Genomic DNA, 22592 nt, shown 5'->3' on the forward strand with positions numbered 1-22592 from the left:
GCGCCCCAACCCCCTGATCGGCCCTGCTCTGTGGGTGATAGAGGGTGGCGCCCCAACCCCCTGAAATGCCCTGCTCTGTGAGTAACAGGGGGCAGCGCCCCAACCCCCTGATCGGCCCTGCTCTGTGCGTGACAGGGGGTGGTGCCGCAACCTCCGTATCGACCCTGCCTTGAGTGTGACAGGGGGTGGTGCCCCAACCCCCCAATCGGCCGAACCCTGAGCGTGACTAGGGGTGGCATTGCAACCTCCTGATCCGCCCTGCTCTGTGCATGTCAGGGGGCGGCGCCTCAACTCCCCAATCGGCCCTGCTCTGAGCCCGACTAGGGGCTGCACCTAGGGATTGGGCCTGCCCTCTGCCACCTGGGAGCGGGCCTAAGCCAGCAGGTCATTATCTCCCGAGGGTTCCCAGACTGCGAGAGAGCACAGGCCGGGCTGAGGGACCCCCTCTCCCCCCTGAGTGCACATATTTTTGTGCACCGGGCCTCTAGTCCTTATATAATGGAAATTATTCTATTTTAGCAGATATAAGAAACTGAGAATGTTTTTGAAAACTTTTCAAATCCTTCTGACTTCAAAATTGATATTCTTCCAGTGCTGCATTCACATATATGTGAAAAAGGAAGGTCAGTGTCACCGTCCACTCAGTGTCTGTTTATTACATAGATTTTCTCAAGCAATTGCTATATTTTTTCTTTTTATAAAGATTTTCTTAGGGAAGAAATAAACATTCTTGTACTCTATCTAAAATTCTATTCTCACTTGCTTTGGCCATACATCTTTAATCTTTATATAAAGACTTTTGCGCCTTACTGCTGTGGCTCAGTGGTTGATTGTCAAGCCAGGAATCAAAAGGTCTCTGTTTCAATTCCTGGTCAGGACAGATGCCTGAGTTGTGGGCTTGATCAGTAGGGGGTGAGAAGGAGGCAAACTATTGATAATGTTTTTCTCTTCTCCAAGTTTCTCTCTATATTCCTCTCCCTTCCTCTCTAAAATTCAATAAACACGTATTTTAAAAAAGACTTTTGCTTAATTTTTCAAAAAGAAACTTTAAATACATAATAGGTATGAAGTGTTGTGCTAAACGTTAAGAATACAAATGTCAATAATATAATAATATACTTCTCCTGTTCTCAAGCAAGGAGGGCAGGGAGGAGGCTGGAAAGAGAAATAAGCAGATGCTAATACACAGTGTCTTAAGTGTGGCGATGGAAATAGGACAGGAATTTATACTAACTAGTGAGGATATACTTCATATAGGAAGGCACATGACCCCAATTCTGGGGCCAGAGAAGACTGGAAAGAGGTGGCACTTGCTGTGGAGGTTAGTTTAGTAAGTAGAAATTATAGAACGTCTCTGGAAAGAGAAAAGTATACTGCAGGAAGAATGGCAGCAAATGCAAAATCTCACAGTGAGAGAGAATATGGCATCCTTAAGGAATTGGAAGGAACTTAATATGGATTGAGTATAGAAGGAGGAATCTAATAAAAAATGAATCTAAGAAGTAGGCCAAGTCAGAGGGGCATTCTTCTATTGAATGACTTATCCTGGAGCTTAGCCTAACTCTATTTCACTGTCTCTGAGTTGCTTAACATCCCTCTGTTATCTCTATATTAATTTGTGTGTCTTTTCCTCAACATAATTTGCTTTACAGTGAGAGTACCAGGAAGTGTCTGTGTGACACCCCTCTACCTCTCATCCTGTGAAGTGATGTTCCCAATAAAGAGACCAAATAATCTTTTACATTTGCACACAGTTCCATTCAGCATCCTAGTTCTGAATCCTTCTATTTTCAGATGAGACATATCTGAAATCAGAAATTGTCATAAAAAAAAGAAATGGGATTTCAATAAACTGAAATTCAGTTTCTGCTACAAGGCAAGTAGCAGAAACTAAATAACTTTCAAAATGGAAAAAGAATCTTTCTTCCCCTGACACATTGGCAGATCTGAGCTCTGAGAAATACATACAAATACTTGCCTTCACTTGAAGGGTTTAAAATGTAGTAGTAGTAGAGACATCCTCTTAAACATATAATGTAAGTCAGTGGTTTTGAAATGAATAAGGTGAAACTGTATAGAAGCAGAACCTCACCTAAGAGTGTATTGGTGCATTAGAGATTAAAGTGGGGAGTAGAGAAGGAAATGACCCTAGAAAAAAGGTGAATTTTCAATTATTTCTTTGCATTTTTTCTACTGTAAACTCTTTATTCTTTTCTTTTATTCATTCTCCTAATAGAGTCTTAGTTTTTAAATTTTGGATGTCTATGAGCTCATAATGCATTGGAAGCATTAATCCTTTTATAATATTGACTAAATCCCAGTTTGTGGCTGGCTTTTATAAATTTATCTTTAATGATTTTGATCTGAACAATACTTTAACTTTTAATTGAGGTTTTAATGTTCTATTTTTTAAATAATTAAGTCAACAACCTACCTGAAAGATATTTGGGTGAATGATGTGTAATGACTATCTAATTTTTCCTCCAAACTCTGAGCTTAAAAGCACCAGGGTCATATAATGGGATAATCCACCCTTTCCTTACTCTTTATAATACATTTTTGTGGCTTATTAAATTCTTAATTTCTTGATTCTTGTGTGTATTGTTCAAAATAGTCTCAATCTATTATTCAATTTCTACCACTTTATCTTAATGCTAGATCGTGTTTACTTTGCTTCATTGCTTTCATTTTTTCACTGTTTATCCAATTATTTTTACTATTTATTTTCCTAGTAATACTAAAAAAAGTCATAAAATAACTTAAATTGGAGTCAGTATGTTTTGTTTATAAAAGATAAACCTTTTTAGCCTTTTGAAGACTATTATTTAGTAGCCTGTACTTATTTTTTAAGGATTCTACTTTTGTAATCCTTTTCCCCCTCTTCTCTATACCCTCAGATCTTTATATCTTTCTGAAATGCAACTTTCAAAGTTGAAGCTATTTGAATGCTAAACTATTTTATTTCACTTTTGTTACCAGTTTTAAGTATTTTGATAGTAAATAATATTAAATATAAAAGAAGCATTAAAATAATAATTTGATTCAATGTCTAAAAATTTACCATTTTCCAAACTTGAAATATTTTATTATCTAAGATCTAAAAAGGACCATGGATTTTATCAACCCAGTAACCTACTGTAAAAGATAACACAGGCATAGAGTTTTTCCAGAGATTAAGATTACATACTGGTTAGTTGTAGAATCAATACTCAGCTCAAGGCACTTCACCACTAATCTTTTTTGTAAAACCACTGGAACACAACACAGCATTAAGAATATGTGTACTGAAGTCAGACACATCTATATCAAAAACCTATTGCTACCATTTAGTTAGCTGTGTTTAGCCTTTTGTAAGTTGGACATGGAAGGGTGTTTGTAAGAAATAAGTGAGGTCTCCTGGCTGGTGTCACTCAGTGGTTGAGCACTGACCCATGAACCAGGATGATAACGGTAAAAGTAGTAGCAATTGTTGCTAACTCCTCTGTATAGTGTTTAAATTGCTTGGCGCTGTTTTAAGTGCTTCACATCCATGAACTCAACACCATACTCCTATTCCTGATAGGATATTCTTTAAAGTGTATAAATTTTAAAAAGCATTTTAACAAAAGGCTTCTGATGTTTTAAATAAAAAAAACTGAGGATGATATCATTTATATTTATATACATATTTAATTATATAATACATATGTGGATATTATTCTATGTATGTGTGGTGTTGTGGCAGAATGCGCGGGAGCACGATCAGCCAGCACTCTGAGGGAGGAAGGTTTAACCTTCATTTCTCAGATCTGCTAGTCCAGGGGAATTCTGGATCCATCGCCTGAACTGAACTCGTGGGGAGGCTCTGACCTATATATCTCCTCCTGTGGCGGGCCCCTGAGGGACCCCACAGCTCCGCCCAAGTCAGCTGTGGTGGGGCTTTGGAGGCATGCTCCTCAGCTCCGCCCAAGTCAGCTGGCAGGACCCTGGGGTTAGGCTCCACAACTCCGCCCAAATCAGTCAGAGTAGGGAAGTAAGACTACAGTTTTAACCAGATACTAAACTAGGTTGCAAGCTCCCCCCCTCCCCCCGCCACTTTCCTTTTCATGTGTATTGTTTTTTACAAAGTTGTATGTGGGAATGTAGAAGGGATAACAATACAATATATAAAAGTGCTCATCTTGCATTGCAAGATAATAATGTTTTTGTATTTCCTTTTTTACTTTGAGAATATTAAATTAGGTAATATTAAAATATTTGGCATATTTACTATTATTGTAATAACAGATGTAATGGTTTTCTGATGCATAAATATTGTTACCAAAAAACAAATTAAAAAGTGGTTCCCTCTTTTATCTCCTCCATGAGCAGAAAGAAATCTATCCAGATTTTGTAATTGTCAAGAGACAGCGTTGTAGATTGTTCATATATTTTCATATTGTGTATGTATTAAATTTGATGAAAAATTTTCCAAAAGTCATTATGATTATATGAAGGCTAAGAAAATCCTTTGGCTATTATATTGAACTAGTAGCCCAGTGCACAGGATTTGTGCCTGGTGGCGGGTGTGGCCTGCGAGGATCTGCCTGCTGCGGGAGCAGCCACTCATCCCGGTCAGCCAAGCAGCTGTGGACCTGCCCTCTGAGCAGCTGCTCCCACTGCGGGAGCAGCGCTTATCCCAGTCAACTGAGTGGTGCTCCCACTGTGGGAGCACACTGACCACCATGGGGCAGCTCCTGCATTGAGCGTCTGCCCCCTGGTGGTCAGTGCACATCATAGTAACTGGTCAACCAGTCATTCTGGTCATTCCGCCATTCGATTGCTGGGGTTTTATTATATAGAATGACTTCCAAAAATATTTGAACCTTAATTAGAAAGTGAACAATGCAATTATTCAGTTGACATAGATGCTCCCCAAATTTGCTCTCAACTCAAACTTTCAAACAAATTTTATTGAGCAATGATCATGTACTAGGCACCTTGCTAGGTGCTGGAGTTACTGAGATGAATAACATGGAGAGTCTTTACAAATAAAATAAAATAGGAGTCACTGGTTTGACACAACGATGGAAAGCTATTAATCAGTCATCCAGTAAGCCACTGGGAGTTTCTACAGACTTTTGGGATCCTTTGACCTGAACTCATTGACAGAGAGTGGAGGTGGAGAGGGACCTGGGGACAGTGAGACTGATAAATGGCTTTTATTTTTCTTGTATTCTCAGTGCAGATTGAATTGTGTTGCCTTCTCTGTCAGCACTGAATCACATTGACAGGACACTTTGTGCTCCATTTGTCTTCTCTTGTTTGACATTGGTCTTTCATTGATTTGTCATCTCAAACACTGACCAGTTCCGTTCTACCCTGTAATTGCCATTCATACAAAACAGAGCAACATTAGCAAAAAAGAAAAGCTTTATTTTTCTTTAAGTGAAGGCATGGTGCACATGTTCTTTTTAAAAGAATTCTTAGAAAGTCTTGACATTCATAAAAACGTGGCTTATAAACATGCTTATAACATGTATAAAACATGTACATATGTGTACACACACAAAGGTCTCTAAGATTGTTTTGCTTCCAGACAGTGCAAGACTCACCTTGGCTTGGAGGTCAGCTGTGGAGCATGAAGAACATGAGTTTTGGAGTCAACCTCAAGTTCAGATGCTAGTTCTGCCCTTCTCCCTGTGTGATCTCAGGAAGGCTATTTAATCCCTCTCTATCTGTTTTCTCATTTATTACATTGAGATAATAAATAGTTTCCTCACTGATTTGTGAGGATAAAATGAAACAGTGTATCTGCCACCTAGTAGGCTACTTGCTTTACACTTCCTTTAATTTTACAAAAATTCAGACTTAACATTTTTTTTCTTTATCACTCTGAATCTGCTTTCAGAATTATTTTTGTAAGTATAACTTGGAGCTGATTCTAATTATGGCATTAATGAGTACTATCTATGATATAATATACGTATTATTCCAATTTATTGTTATTTAATTTTTTTCATCCAACTTACTCTGAGAACACAAGTAGATGAATTAGGATGAAAAGGAAAGGAGAAATGTGACTGTAGGAGGAAATGATTAATTTCTTTGGTGACAAAATTTTCATGAAATTAGATAATGATTCTACTTTTACCAAGAAAGCTACGTAAGTCATAGGAGTTTGGTCTTTTACTCTAGCCCATTGTGTGAAATAAGTGGGGTTGGAAATAACAATTTCCTAGTTGATAAACATCAAGGAAGGATGTGGTACATCAACAAATGGTCCAATTAAAGGCAGCGAGTATAGGCAAATCCCTTAGATTTATATATAGAGAGAGCAATGGATTCTAGTAAGGCTGAGAACTGAGAAAGTATATTTTTATTGAGAAAGTATACTTTTACTGAGAAAGTATACTTTACATCTTGCTGAGATGAGTTGTAATGTCTGTGGATATTTCATATTTTGGGGACCTGTATGATGAAGTTTTATTAGCTCCTGATACAGTGCTACCTTCCAAATTAGCTTAATAAATTCTTTCTGGAGGTTTTATTTTGTAATCTAATAGCTTCTGTGGTAGATGTTGCTCTCAAAATGCCAAATATGATAGAATTGACATGGCGATCAGATAAAATGTATGTTTGTGACTTTCCAGAGATGTTGATTGGGGGAGGGGCCCTCAGGAGTAGGGAGTATCATATAGTAGCTTCTGACTTCATTCTGTCAGATGGAGTGTGACAAGAGAGTGTGCTTTCGGGGTAATCGCTGTACATTTTTAAAAGCATATGATACAAGCTTACCATTTCAGAATCTTGTATCGGGATATTATCCTGTACTCCAGGAATGTGACATATATGACAATTCTGATGAATGAACGAACTGGGAAATTTTAAAAGGCATGTGTGGCTATGGCTATTTATAATGCCTTCTCTGAACAAAAAACATGTAGACTATTACTGACTACTTCAATAAGATCAAAGAGAAGGTCAGGTCAAGTTTATGTTGCAATAAAAAGGGAAAGGTTGCTGGAAAACAAATTTTGCAGATGATGGATCAGTACTATTTGTGATATTGATGCACTTAATATTATTCTTGCTAATCCCATCACTGTAATAATTATGTTCATTATTTTACAAATGAGATGGTTGAATGAATGCAACCCTAGTTGGAATATTGCTATAATGACCAAGCTGTTCTTCCTGCCTCCAACCTCATACTTTTCCATTTTAGTTCCTCTTGTTAACCATTACCAGATTAATTTTTCTATGGCTGCCTACAGTTCTACTCCTTCCAAACTTTCATGATTTCTCTATGAATGCACAAAGGCTGACTCCTGGCATTAGGTCATGCTCTTCTCTCAGGTATATCCTCATTTCCTCTTGGGATGATTACAAATCATTCAAGGCCCACCATGCCTCCCCATTTCTGCCTCCTCCTCTTCTCACTTTTTATCACTTTTGTTATTAATTGCTCCTTAGACACTTGTGACAATTTGTCCACTTACCATATAATTTTGAAATGTTACTTAGCCTCTTTTAGCCTCAGTTGTCTTATGTATGAAGCAAAGAAATTGGATAAGAGTTCGATTAATTATGGGAACCATATGGTCTTGGCTGTTCAACTCTGCCATTAGAAGACATAGGTGATGCAGAAATGAATGAGCCTGACTGTTTCATAAAACTTAATTTACAAAATCAGGCAGTGGGCCAAATTTTGCCTGTGAGTCATAGTTGGCCAACCCCGGGAGTATACTATAATCTCTGAGTTTCCTTCCAATGCTAAGATTTTATGAGACAACAAAAAGCCATTTCTATTTCTAACATCGAAGGACTGAAGGTTTTCCTCAAAGTATAGCCTCATAGATATTACCCCATTAATTGTCATTGATGATAATGACTGGTTTTAGCCTTGCCCTCTTTCCCCTGTACATTTCCCATGGTTGTGGAATGTATATTCTGTCAATATAGTAAATGCAGTTCAACAGCAGATCATTTTGACTGGAGCATAAACTGGGTACAACCTTGTTGTCAATTTCCTCCATACTTTATTTATTGGTCAAATTACATGGGATATTATACTTATAATATATTTGCTTCCTGAATTTTAGGATACAGTAGGATTAGTGATATGTCAGCAACTCAATAAGTATCATTGATTGGGTGGTTAATTTATATTAGGAGTGCACAATTACCTCTGACATTGTCATACAAAAATTATCTTTTGGAAATCTCCCTCTGCTTCTCCAATCTTTGGTAAATTTGTAGTTCCTATGCAGAACATATCAACAAAAGTACCCGATCTTAGCCCTGGCCGGTGTGGCTCAGTTGGTTGGGTGTCATCCCGTGCACATGTTTCTCTTTCTCTCTTCCTCTCCCTTCCTCTCTCTAAAATTCAATTTAAAAATCTTTTTTAAAAAAATGAAATGGGAGGGGAGAATGCTCTCATTTTATGGTGCTTTCCTAGGCAGTCTATTTTCATTCACCTTTGATCTATTAATTCACACATTCTGGTAGCTCTCAATTATATTCAATATCACCACACTCACTAGGTGTGAGTATCTATTTTTTTTTATGAAGTTACTAAGTGTCCCTGGCAGAACTTTCATAAAGCAGCCACAACCTGCATATCTTTGCCTCACTGTTACTGCAGTTATTTTTCAAATTTTTGTGTAAAGAGAACTGAGAATGTATCTGCCGTCACCTTTGAACACAAAATCCTATACCCAGAGTAGTCATATCATTATTATTGACTGGAGGCTTATCTGGTGATTTCTTTATGCTTGTATCCTATCTGACTTTCATTTCCTTCATAAGAAAGTTAGAAGTTCTGTATCAGACTTTCTTATGCATTTGTACTTTGTTTTCCTTTGAAATTTCCTGTTCTAGTCGGTTGTACTACATACATTTTTTTTAGAAACTTTGTTTTTATCTGTCTGGATCTATATTCACTAACAGAGAATTGGTCTGCCCAGAAAACAGGAGTTAGAATTCCTATTGTCAAGTCTATGGGGCACATGCGGGGACCTGAGAAGCAGTGAATCATCAGGAGCATCTCAGCTTTTGAGTCCAGTCGATTCTGCTACAGTGCAATACACCGACCACCAGTATAAACTAAACATGATATTGTTCTTGTAACTCCAGATTCCTAGATGGATGTGAGACCTGCTCTAAGGAACTTGATTCCTAAGCCCCCGGGACCTTGACACATGAGTTAGGAAATAATTATTCTCATCACAGAAGACTTCCTAGCTGTGCAGATTGGCTCTTCCACAATTTCTTTTAATAATCAGCTTTCCTTGGTTCTTACAGTGTTTTAACTGTCAGAAACCCTGAAAAGCCATGAATTTAAAGGTCAATATGCAGAATCACTATCAGTAGAGAGAACTCAAAGAAGATGAAGCCTCTCTGTTATTACAGTCTTTGGTGATGATAAATCAACTTGATCGTCGGGAACACATCTGTGCAGTGTGCAGTGCACCTCAAGTAATGACACATTTGATATGCCTAGTCATTCAACCTTGAAATCCCGGAGTCAACCTTGACTCTGTCTTCTCCCTTTCTGTCGGTATAAATTGGCCCAGAAATTCCATTACCTTTATCTCCAAAGTATATCTCAAATCTGTGCCCTCCTGTCCATGCCCACTGCAAGTGTACTTCAATGCCCTTGCTCAGCAAATATCTAATTAGGGTTGACTATGCAGTAGTCTCAGTTCTAGGTGTTGGAGATCCAGCTGTTAAAAGAATAAACAATATTTGCTTTGTGGGTCTTACATTCTTACTCAGGATTTCATTATTTCTTGCTTTAACTCTAGCATTCATCTCATGTCTTCAGCCTCCTGCCCCTGGAATCTATCCGTCACAGGAACACCAGAGTTGTCTCTCTGAAGGAAAAACTGGATTATGTCACCTCCTGTATTCAAATGTCTCTCACCAGCTTTGTGAATGCCAAGCTTGCTAGGCTTGTACACTCTTAACAGCCAAATCTGCTTTCCCCACTTGATTTCCTGTCTCCCATCGCTGTCCTCTAGTCACACTGGACCAAGGGCTGCTCTTAGATGAGGCAGAGATAAGCTTTTCATGGCTCTCTTTTGACTTTACACTAATTGATGGGGCCTAACATTCCATACTCCTGTTTCTAGCTGAAGAATTTCAGCTCAGTTACGTGAAGGAAGTTGTCTTTGCCTTCCACAGACAGTTAATTTCTTCATCTGTAACCCATAGACATATTTAAAACATGCTTTTATAAAAGTAGCAACTAAAGAATTCAATTTATTTTATGCTTTGTTTTTCATTTCCCAACATCACTCCTATTAGATTGTCAGCCTCTGAAGACAAAAGATATATCTTCTTTATACTAAACAGTAGTTTGCTGAATAAAATCAGAAATAAATGGAGTACAAAAGAGATTCTGTGCTCTCCTTTAAAAAAGAGATATTGCCAAACCAGTTTGGCTCAGTGGATAGAGCGTCGGCCTGCAGACTGAAAGGTCCCAGGTTCGATTCCGGTCAAGGGCATGTACCTTGGTTGCGGGCACATCCCCAGTAGGACATGTGCAGGAAGCAGCTGGTCGATGTTTCTCTCTCATTGATGTTTCTAACTCTCTATCCCTCTCCCTTCCTCTCTGTAAAAAATCAATAAAATATATTTTAAAAAAATAATAAAAAAGGAATATTAATGGGAGTATAAATATTACTTTAAGAAAGGCTTACCTTAATTTTCTTTTTTTACTATGTCAAATATGATAATCACTGGATATATTGAACTCATTGGAAACATCAAAACCAAGTGAGGAAAAATTATCACTTAAAATCTTATGCAAAGTAGTTATTTGGTTCCAATAATTTTACTATCTAGACATAGTTTAAAATAGGGTTTTAAGAAATATAGTATTGTTTATCATGGTGATCTGAAAAGAACAACATTCTTTTAAAATGGAACATGTACAAAGATATTTATAACCTGTTTGGTGATTATCAGAAGGAAAGAAGGATAGGGGGAGGAAAAAGAGGGTTAAAGGGGGATAAATGGTAATGGAAGGAGATTTGAATTGGGATGATGAACACACAATACAATATACAGATTATGTATTATAGAATTATACACCTAAACCTATATAACTTCATTAACTAATGTCATCCCAATAGATTCAATAAAATTTTTAAAAAATATTCATAACCTTAGCAATATAAAATCTTACTTATTTTTTAATGAGTTTTCAGGCTTTATTTTACAGAATTTATGGTTTCTCCACTAAGACCTTTGATATTATGCAAAAAAAGTGTTCCCAGAACTATCTAAAAGTGAGCATATAAAATGAATACAGAAGGAAGAGATTAAATGATCATGTGCTTGAAGTGAGAGTAAACTCAATGTAGGGAACCGCCAGTTCTCAGGCATCCTTGGGAAATATGTTACATGAGCTAAGACTTGCCCAGATTTTTAAAAAAATTATTGGCATTTACCTGGATGTCACTAAATTTTAAGAGAAAATAAGCATTAAAGGATCTTAACAAATAATTTAAGCAATTTAATGAGGTAGAAAAATGTTCAAAAGAGCAGTATAAACTTCACATGAACTACAGTCACTTGAAGCTAAAAAAGCCACTATTAAGATCTCTCAAGCTCATGAACCTATTGTACAACTTGCTTTAGAGCAGCAAGTTTAAAGACGCAATCTGTGAAGAGTAAGATTAAGGTTTTGGTCTGTCTAAATCAGTGGTTCTCAACCTTGGCTGCACATTAGAATCACCTGGGAATCTTGTTAAAATCCTGATTTCTGGGCCTCATCATTAGTAACAAAGAAACAGAATTTCCGGAGGATGAGGCCCAGAAATCAGGATTTTAACAAGATTCCCAGGTGATTCTAATGTGCAGCCAAGGTTGAGAACCACTGGTCTAAATAAATGCTAGTCTTATAAGGAAGAGATATAAGTGCAGGAAAGAAGAGCATAAATAGTGATGTTTACAGAAAATATGAATGTATTTTATGTTAGGTAACTAGTAGCCAAAGCATCTAGAAGCAAGTTTGATTGAGTGGTAAAACTTCTGAAATTGTTTTGATAGCATGATAAATAAGAGAGTAGAAATGAGTGACTTGAAGTTTCAGATATGATCTACTCCTTGAAGTACATAATGTCCTTTAAAGATTTGGACACACATATAGGACTGGTCATTTTTATCAATGATGACAGCATTTTAGAAAAATGAAAAGGATGTAAATGCAATTGCAAAAGTACAAAAATGATTTTGGAAATTGAACTAGTTTAAACTTACCCATTACACTGCCCAGATATTTGAAACCTTAAAGTGTCCCCTTTTGTGCAGCAGAGAACTAAAAGAGAGATGACAATCAGTGTAATTGCACTCTTAGCCTCTGTCAGGAACAAGAGAAAGAAACATTGTTCTTTAGTGTTTTTCTATCCCAAATCACCTTTATCCTTTCATTCTCATGTCGAAGGAACCAAATGCATTAATGTATTTTCTTAAATGGCTCAATATCTCTACCATAAGACTGTCATTTAATGTGCCATGGCCCCATTATTCTATTCTGTACCCTACAAAAAATAACTTTCTGCAAACTGACATGTTGAAAATATTTGAACAACAAATGTGTGTCTCTTCCAGGAATGTTTGTTATGTTATAGCATGCCATGATTAGCTCGAAGGAGCTCTGATGTTGAGATCTGGGTTATTAGGGATGGGTTGATGGGGTGATATGTGGGCAGAACTGTGTTCTCACAATCTATTTAGTCCCATGAAAGTCATAGTCAGTATAGTTTCTCAACAGGAAACTGATACTGTTTAGGACACATTGCAGTTGGGGAATCTATAAGAAAAGCAGCTTATTAAAAAGAGCATGGGATTAGAGGTCCTGGTTCAACATTTCTCACTCTAGGATCTTGGATAAGTCTTGTTATGTTATTAGTAAATAGAACATATTAGTAACATTTGCCTCACTGGTTTTAGTCAAGAGAAAAAAATGAGATATTGTAGGTTTGAGTTCTTTATGAACTGTTATATTAAAAAGGGACTAGTATTGGAAATATAGGATTTTATTTCCATATATACACATGTATAGAGAAACTCCACATTAGATGTATAAAATACTATATACATATGAATACTTTTACATAAATTCTTTTATGTATAACAATGATCTATATTTACATTGTTTTTTATCATTAGTCTTGGAGATTTATAATTTATGCTATTATGTAGAGTTTCAGAGGGCTAGATATAAAGAAAGGAGGAATCTTTAAATACATTAAAACCTCTGTGAAATAAAGAGTATTTGTCTTTCTCTGTATGATTTATTTCACTAGCATAATACTGTTTAGATTTATCCATGTTGTCACAAATGGTGAGCTTTTTCTATGGCTGAATAATATTTATTGTATATATGCACCACATATTCTTTATCCATTTATCTACTAAATCCATCCCTGTTTTAAATCTGAAATTAACATACTATCTTATGCCAACTGTACTTTAATAAAAAATAATAAATAAAATAGAAACAAAAAATAAACCTTCATAACCCAGTTGTCCTAAAACTTATCTCCTTTAGTCAGTAAGTTTGATTTCAAACCTTTGGATATAGATGAACATATTCTGAGCAAGTAAATAATGATATAGTAAAAAAGAAAACTATACAAGCATATTTCTGTGTACCAATAGTTTATTATTATCATTATTATTATTATTATTACTACCATTATCATTATTTGTAGATGGGGCACACTGAGAGGAGCCCAGGGGCGAAAAGAGAAATTTTGGGTATGTAACTCTACTTGAATTTCTACTGTGGAGTGAACATTTTAGAATCATCTGTGTCTCTATCCCCTGCTTTGTATTATTTCATCACATCTTAAGTCACCAAACTATTGTTTGTAATACTAGTATTTTCTCCAATGCAAAACTCATTGCAATAATTAATGTTATAGTGATAGTTTTCCTAAATGACTATTATTTCAAATTATAAAAAAATATTTTTTTCAAAATGAGAATCAGAATTTTTTTCTATTATCATCTATATTAAACTTAAAGTAATGGTTAGACTTCTCTCATATATGTCAATCAATATTGTCTTCTTACAGAATTTTTGCTATGGATTATGCTTTTGTAACATTTGCATCACTTATTTATATATAGGGGTAAAGTGCTTTGATTTTGTTTTTGCCAATTATAATATACACAGGTTTCTTTATGGAAAAAGAGAAAATGTCTAGTCTGAAAAATAATAGAAAGTTACATATAAGAAACAGTTTAAAATATTGAAATATATTACCTAAAATATTCAGTTGATTCCAATAAACTATGATGAATTGTCTCAAGTCCTTATACACTTTTTGTTTTTTAGAAATAGTATAAAAGGTGATAATATTTATTTGAATTTGAATTCATACAGTAGAGGGCTTATTATAACTTATAAAACACTATGTAGTAGGAATTGTACTTACCAGAGTGACATGTTTTTAGGTTTCTTTACAAATTACTCACAAAAATCAACCACCCAAGTATGTGTCTGTATCTGTCTTGATATATGGGAGCTTAAAGTAGAATGATGCATCTTTGTACATAAACTCAGCTTTCTTAGATATTATTTTTCTCATTAAAATAAAGCTTGAAGTAGCCAATAATATTAATGTCAAAGAGTTAAAATTAATATGTGAAAGATATGTTATTTGAATACCTACAATTAAGTTTCTGAATGAGATTTTTATTAAGTGAATTTGAATAGTTATTCAATCATATAATAATATAGTATTTAAAGACAAAAACAAGTTTTTTGATTAATATATTTATCTCACAACAGTTCTTAGCATATAGCCCTCGATAGCAATTTGTTGAGTAAACATGTGTTGAGTAAATATGAATATGAATGTTAAGTGCAAAGGAAAACTGTGATTCTCTTATCTTTAACCTCATCATTTCCATCCTAGAGCCCCACGGGTAGCGCGCACACACACACACACACACACACAATGCATACACACTCACTCACACTCATATATTCAAAACATGCACACTATCCTTTTAAACTACTTTTGTTGTTGTTACTATCAATTCTGAACTTACTACTTATCAAAAAATTTTAAAGAAAAGTTTATTTCATGGGGATAGGGGCAGGATTTCCTTTTAATATGATTCTTTGGGATAAATTGTTTAACACAAGTTGTAAAGATACAAGAATCAGACTGAAAATTTATATATTTTGTTTTATTAAAAATGCTCTGACTTTTTCTCTACTAAACTGTATACATATTTATTTTGGGCCAGAATCATATCTGCTTTATTTACCAGTGTATCCAAAAAACAAAGCAAAGTTACTGGTACATAGTAGGAACATAAACAATATTTGTTTAATGAGTGATTGAATAACATTAATCTATGCATTCAATCAAGTCACTGAAATTATTTACTTTTGTATAAAATGTAACATTGCTTTAATTAAGCTATAAAATATTTAAGTGCTGTTGAACTGTTTTGTCAAGAATTGTGAAGAGCCTGAGATGTTGTCCCACTGGTATTAAGGCACTTGGGTCAGAAGAAAAGAGTTCCTATTGGTACCACAAAATCAGCAGCCAGATGTCACAGCATTGGTTCCCCACCCTTGAGTCTTCCAGGTGCTGTGATAGAGCTTAAGAGCCAATGGAATTTTTCTATAGAGGTAGCAGTTTACACTCCATAAATGAACAACAGAAAACAATGGATTTTCTCCATTTATACAGAGGAGAGAGACAGGCAACCTCCTCCTTTCCTAAAAGGAGAGGAAACACACACACACACACATCCCTTTATTCCATTAAGATGAGCTGAAAAAAGTACCTTGTTCTTACCCTTGCCCTTAGGAATACAAATATGTCTTTTCAAGGGCCAGATAAATGCCAGATAATTTCTTCAAAAGATGGGTTTCATCATTTTTGACAGGTAAACACCAAGGGAGATAATATTCCAGTACTCTCAGCACCCTGGCTCTTAATTTAGGACCTTGCCTAGTCTCTAACATGTTGGCCCTCTTGGGGAGATAAGAGAAATTTTATTATCCTTTGGGATCAGATCACTTAACTAGACAAATGGCTACAGATCTAATTCTCATGGTATATGAAGATAAAGTATTTCTGGGAGAAGTGAAAATAAACATCACCCATCTTTATGTCATATATATAATTTGTGTGTCAGGAGACTAAGTTTGAAGTAAGTTTAATGTGCATAAAGTGATGATTTTATATACATTAAGTATTGGAAAAGCTTACCAAAATAAGGTTTGTTAACACATCCATTACCTTATATAGTTATCATTTTTTTGTGTGTATGGTGAGATGACTTAAGATAAATTCTCTTGCCATCTTTCAAGGTTTTAATTCATTACTTTTAACTATAATCATGCTGTATATTAAATCCTCAGAATTTATTCATCTTATAACTAGAAGTTTGTACCTTTTGACCAACATTTGCCCAACAAATTGGATAACCTAGATGAAATAGATAAGCTCCTAGAAACATACAATATACCAAAACTGAATCATGAAGAAATAGAAAATCTTAACAGAACAGTGAATAAGAAGTTGAGTCAGTATTCAAAAGGTTCCTAATAAAGAAAAGCCCAAGTCGAAATGTTTTCACTGGTAATTTCTACCACAAATGTTAAATGAATAATTAATGCCAACTCTTCTCAAATTCTTCCCCCAAAAAATTGAAGAGCAGGGCACACTCCAAAATTTCTTTTATGAGGCCCGTATTAACCTGATACAAGGCCAGATAAGAATACTACAAAAAAAAGAAACTATATACCATCATCCCTTATGAACATAGATGCAAAAATTATCAGCAAAATACTAGCAAATTGACTTCAACAGTACATTAAAAGGAGCATATATCATGATCAAGTTAGATTTATCTGTGAAATACAAAGATAGTTCAAATGCAAATCAATGAATGTAATACACCATACTAACAAAACAAAAGATAAAATTCATATGATCGTTTCATTTGGTACAACAAAGCATTCGACAAAATTCAACAAACATCCTTTATGATAAAAATACTCAGAAAATTGGGTCTAGAAAAAACATACCTTCACATAATAAAGGCCATATGTGACAAACCCACAGTAAACATTGGATTCAATGATGAAAGGTTGAAAGCTTTCATGCTAAGATCAGGAACAAAGCAAGGATGTCTACTCTTACTTCTAGTCAATATAGTGCTGGAAGTCCTAACAGAGCAATCAGCCAAGGAAAAGAAATTAAAAGCATCCAAATTGGAAAGGAAGAAGTGAAGCTGTCCCTGTTTGCAAATAATATGACCTTATATATAGGAAACCCTAAAGACTTCATTGAAATCTATTAGAACTAATAAATAAGTTCAGTAAAGTTGCAGGATACAAAATAAACACAAAAATCAGTTGCATTTCTACACATTAAGAACAAACTATCTAAAAAAGAGACACTAAAAAGTCCTATTACAATAGTATAAAAAGATCCTTAGGCTCTGTGGATACTTAGATATTTTCCACAGAAATTGATAAAACAATCCTAAAATTCATACAAAAGAGTCCAGGCAAAAGAGTCCAATCTTAAAAGAAATTATAAAAATCAGATTTTTTTTAAAGCCGACAATTTTGATGCTGAGTAAACCTGCCCTCTCTTACGTGGTAGTAAACAGTAAAAAACTCACTGCAACAATATATGCCTTGAGAATATCACTGTAGATCACATCCAAGAAAATTTCCATCTTAGGCTCAGTGTAGGGTGAATGTGAGGCAAGTGTAGAGGCTCTTGTTGTGAAATCTCTAATTTACCAGCCCATGAACAATTGCAGCTGTTATCCGACTGGGCTTTTCTGTTGCATTTAGTTGTGGTCAGCTGACTCCCTTCTGTGTGCCCTTTTGGCCTTCATGTTGTTCTTTACACACTGCATTGATCTGTTTTGCTTTCCTATGCTCATACTCCCTCAAGCTCTAAAACCCAAGAGTCATTCTGGACCTATCCCAACTCCCTTGCTAACATCCTCATATTTAAAAAAAAAAAATGAAAGAAAATTTCTAATTCCTAATGGCTTCACTTTCTGAACATCTCTCTTTCTCTTCCTATTTTCCCTGCCCCTGCTAAGCCTTCCAACTTAATTATGACAAATTTACTAGCTAGTTTCCCTTCCTCTTGTGTCTACCTTCTTAAATCCATCTATCTCATTTCCTACAAAATATTGCAAGGAAAATTTTAATCCAGCTTGCTCTCATGCTGGAAGCAACCAAAATACTTGACATTATCTTCACTATTATTTTCTCAGTATGGAATTCTTTACCTCACATGCCAGCCTCATAACCTACCACCTGCTTGTGTTTTATGATCTAATTTTATAACAATTTCATTGCTTAATTTCAGTTTCATGCTGCTTCATGCTTAGGTGTTTCTGCTCTTCCTTTTTCCTTTTACCTGAATCTCCCTCCTTCTCTTTTTATCTGGCTAATTTATGCTCAAGCTCTAACATGCATCTCATGTGGCATGTTCCGCATGACAACTTCCCTGAACCATCCAGATAGGCGAGATGCCCCTCTGCTGATTTCCAGAGCACATCTGCACGTTTCTACCTCAGCACTTGCCTTCTGTTGATTGCGTTTCATTAGAATATAAGCTCCCTAAACACAGCATAATGCATAATTTATCTTTGCTCACATGCCCAGCCCTGGGCCAGTCACATAGTAAATAACTGTAGCTTGCATGTCCCCTGAGGCCACCAATTCTGGCTGTTGCCAACATAAATGTGCATGCATAGTCATCTAACTGATGAATGGTATAACCATTTTATTATTATTTAGAAAATATTTAGGTTTTTAATAATTACAATTTATACTAAGTCTAAAGATATGTAAAGCTATCTATGAGTTCCCTTTGTTTTTACAGGCAGGATTTAAAAATATCAAAGTGTGATACTCAACTTTTTCATTTTGTTGTTGTTGTTGTTTTTGTGCAGATTGCTGCAAATTCCTGGGGAAAGTCATGGGGAGAGAACGGCTATTTCAGGATTCTTCGAGGAGTAAATGAGTCTGACATTGAAAAGTTGATTATCGCAGCGTGGGGCCAGCTGACAAGTTCAGATGAACCATAACATATCATTAAATTTCCATAGGCCATGCATTGCAGTAACCCCTTAAATTGAAATTAAGTGGCGCGAGGTTCTCTGTGACAGCGCACTCTTCACCTTGTTATTGTAATCTGCCTGTTTTCTTGTTTTATCCCAGGCTCTCTGCTCCTGCTTTCTTTACATTACCAAGCATGTGAAAACAGAGGGAACAGCAGAGTGGCCACCTGCCTTTCAAGTTCCCAGCTTATCTTTACTTTTATCTCATGACCACATTCTTTTTGACTTTGATAGTTCACAGTGTGATGGCACTTGTCTGAAAAGTCCATTGCATTTATTTGTAAACAAAATGGTTTCTCTCTTTGACCAATGAGGACTTTAGACAACAAAAGCAATGGAAATGCCAATTTAGCATCTTTCCAATTTTTTTTTCAACCAAATAATGCCTTCTTAATTCAGAGCTTGTTTATGGTTAGTCAAAAGCAATGGAAATAGATTATTGTTTCTCTCAATAAGCTAACATTTTGTTTCTTTTCATTTGTCTAAAACTAATTTTCAATCTGGACACAAAAGTAAAGTAACTCTCCACAGCAAATAACTACTCTTTGTGGTTCTATTTAATAGCACATAATGTGGAAAAGATGGTGAGTAATGGAAAACCTTCGAGGCCAACAATAGAAGTACAGTCTTGACACATAGACACCCCTATTTTTGGAAGCCAGTGCACTTTGTGTAGGGCAATAAAAATCAGCTGCAAGACTGTGTTTGGAAAGATAACATATTTGCCCCCCCCCCAAACAACAACATGATGCCATGAGTCAGATGGAATAAAGACACTTTATCATAATCCTTTCATAATTCACTTCTTGAGATTCTAAAGTCAGCTAAGTTGGCACTAATTTGCATCTAACTTTTAGTTTTCTATAGACAGAAAGCCAAAAATAATGGTTGGGAAAGGATATTATGTTTTCATAATTCACCGGCATCTTAAATGGCAAACTAATAGATGAAGAAGCAAAGCTGATCAGTAAGTGAGCGTGGCTGGTTATAACCACAATGGTGGGATATGCATGGTCTTGGTTTCTGGATACTTTTTCATCTTCATTTTCAGCATGGGGTCTTCTATGTCATTGTGCCCGAAGATGCCCTGATTAAAAAGCCAGGTGTGCTGAACGTGGGAGGAAGCAGAGCACAGAAAGGTGGAGTGTTGCCATAACTCTTGTTTTCTCCATCAATCACTGCAGCTTTATTCACATGGTTCCTTCCTGGAAAATATACACAAGGCTGATTCCCTTTATTGAGACTGACTGATGACCCCCCAGAGAGATGAGAAATGGTTTGGTTTGGTTTCAGTTTGGGTTTCTTTAGATTCAGCCCCTGAGAAAAGATTTTGAATGCAAATTGTGGGTGAAGGGAACACTGAGAAGGGAGGGGGCAGTGATGCAGGGTAGTGAAGATGGACAGTAAAGGTGCATTAACAACAAAGCACCACCAGAGGTGACTAGTTCTAATCCCTCTGTTGGGGGATTAGACTGTTGATACATTCCTCAGGTATATGCCACAGGACAAAGAAGTTCATTGGTTGAGAGCTGTTCCTGGGGTCCATGAATTCCCTGGCTGTTCTGATCTGGCATACTGTTGGGAAAAGCAGGTTCCAGTGTCAAGAAAAAGAGCCACAGCCAAAGAAAAGCAGGTTCTGGGATTTGGATATCAGGTTGATGTCCACTGAAATGGCACAGGTGAGGTGACATGGGCAGGACACCAGCAGTGTCTCTGCTAAAGGTGTTAAAACACTTTCGGAACATGCCTTAGATGCTGAAGACTGAAGAAGTAATAAATAATAATGTACTAAAATGTCAGATGACTAACATTTCATTTTAAAACACTTAATGAGATTAGGTTGTCCCAACCTGTCCTTATTATGTAAATGGACAAGAGTTGTTGGACTTCATTTTCACATTGTGGTGTGAGATTCTAGATTGTAGACTTAGATTCTACTGTTTTAAAATTCCCTACCCTTCTAACTCTCCCAACTGGTGAAGAAACTGATCCCAAGGATTTGAGGCAAAAAGAAAGAAAATATAATAATAGTAAGCCCCATGGGAAGGTACAAGATATGTTAATTCAGCAATTATGGACTAAGAGCTAAAAGAGAGACAGAGATTAGTTGGGACAGAAGTATAAGGGAATAAGAAAATTATGTGAGTCAGTGTCTTCCTTTGAATGATGTTGCCTTTTATTTTTACAGCTTTAAAGAGCATTTTTGGTTCTATTTACTATCCAAAGGCCCTGAGTTGTCAACCTTCAAAAATACTAATTGGCCTATTCCTTTGCCCACTCTAGGGACTAAGTCGCTATTTGTAGAATTGATTTGACTGATGACTAGATGGTCTCTTCCTACTGTGGCTTTTCTTAGTTATATCTGGTGTGTATATCTTTAGAGTTTCTGTCTCTGTTTGCATGTATGTAGTTTTAGTATTTTGTGTTAAGAATATACAACTGAAAGGAATTCTAGTGACAAAATAGGCTGGTTTAGGGAGTAAAGAGGGCCCATGGGGAAGGAATGCATATGTGAAGGACAGAGCTATCTCTGGCCTGAGCAATTAAAGCAATTATAACATAGATCAAAAGCAGCCCTGCCCTGAGCAGCTTGGAGACACCAAAATGCTTGTCTTACTTGTACAAAGGATGGAAAAAGGCCATAGGATGGGGGGGAGGGGGGGGGAGGAAGACATACATTCACAGGATAAAGAAAAGTCACAGGATAATGGAAAGAAGGAAACATATTTTCACAGAGAATAGAGGAATGTTATAAGGGGAGATGGGGGGCATCACATGGACTTTGGCTTTTGAAACTGATACTATGTAACAAAATAATCAATGAGGAGAGCATGGGGGTCCTAAATTAATGAAAGGTCCAATTAGAAAGAGTCAGGTTCAAACAAAGAACTGCAGCATATATAAACCAAGACAAAGGGACACGAGGCAGGATTTTAAAAATTTTTCCCATTAGAGAGAGACCAGGCCTTTCCCATTTGGGGACTTCTCCCCAGGGGGTCCCCTTTGGGGTAACCCCTGCAAAGATGGAGTTTGTATATGCTTCCAATAAACTTCTGCATTTTTATTAAAGAAATCTGTTAGTCTACAAATTTATTCTTCATCTTCGTTGGACAAGAACCCACAAGAAGAAGTCTGTACCATGAACCCGTGTTTCACTACTGTGGCTTTTCTTAGTTGCATCTGGTGCGTATGTTTTTAGAGTTCCTGTCTCTGTTTGCATGTATGTAGTTTTAGTATTTTGTGTTAAGAATATACAAGAAAAAAATGTCCATAAAGATCATCTAGCTCAGCCAGGAACATGTATCTGAAATTGGGTAATACTGTAAGCACTGAGATCTGGTTTTCTTCCTTTTCAATCAGAAGTATGTGCCTTTTATGTGCTTTTGATGGGTTCCAGTTTAAACTGGTTATTGTATGTAGTTTTTTTCTGAAAAAAGAGAAAATAGTCCCAATGTAGCTCATTGAATCACAGCTTGGCCCCTCCACTCCCTTGA

General features: G+C 36.1%; 1 protein-coding gene across 2 annotated transcripts in view; it reads left to right on the forward strand.

Moving 5' to 3' along the window:
- The window catches only part of TINAG (tubulointerstitial nephritis antigen), a 78704-nt gene extending 59101 nt beyond the window's left edge, over nucleotides 1-19603 (forward strand). The window contains exons 10-11 of one of the 2 annotated variants that reach the window (XM_005863297.2): nucleotides 13686-13731; nucleotides 18931-19603. In XM_005863297.2, the coding sequence (XP_005863359.1) occupies nucleotides 13686-13731; nucleotides 18931-19065 (181 nt within the window). In that variant the 3' untranslated portion in view covers nucleotides 19066-19603. Of the gene's footprint in view, nucleotides 1-9096; nucleotides 9165-13685; nucleotides 13732-18930 lie in introns of those variants that run through there. The other variant, XM_014537288.1, reaches the window with a different exon arrangement.
- The last annotated feature ends 2989 nt before the right edge of the window (nucleotides 19604-22592 follow it).

The sequence above is a fragment of the Myotis brandtii genome, unplaced genomic scaffold (assembly GCF_000412655.1).
Source record: "Myotis brandtii unplaced genomic scaffold, ASM41265v1 scaffold176, whole genome shotgun sequence".
NCBI lineage: Eukaryota > Metazoa > Chordata > Mammalia > Chiroptera > Vespertilionidae > Myotis > Myotis brandtii.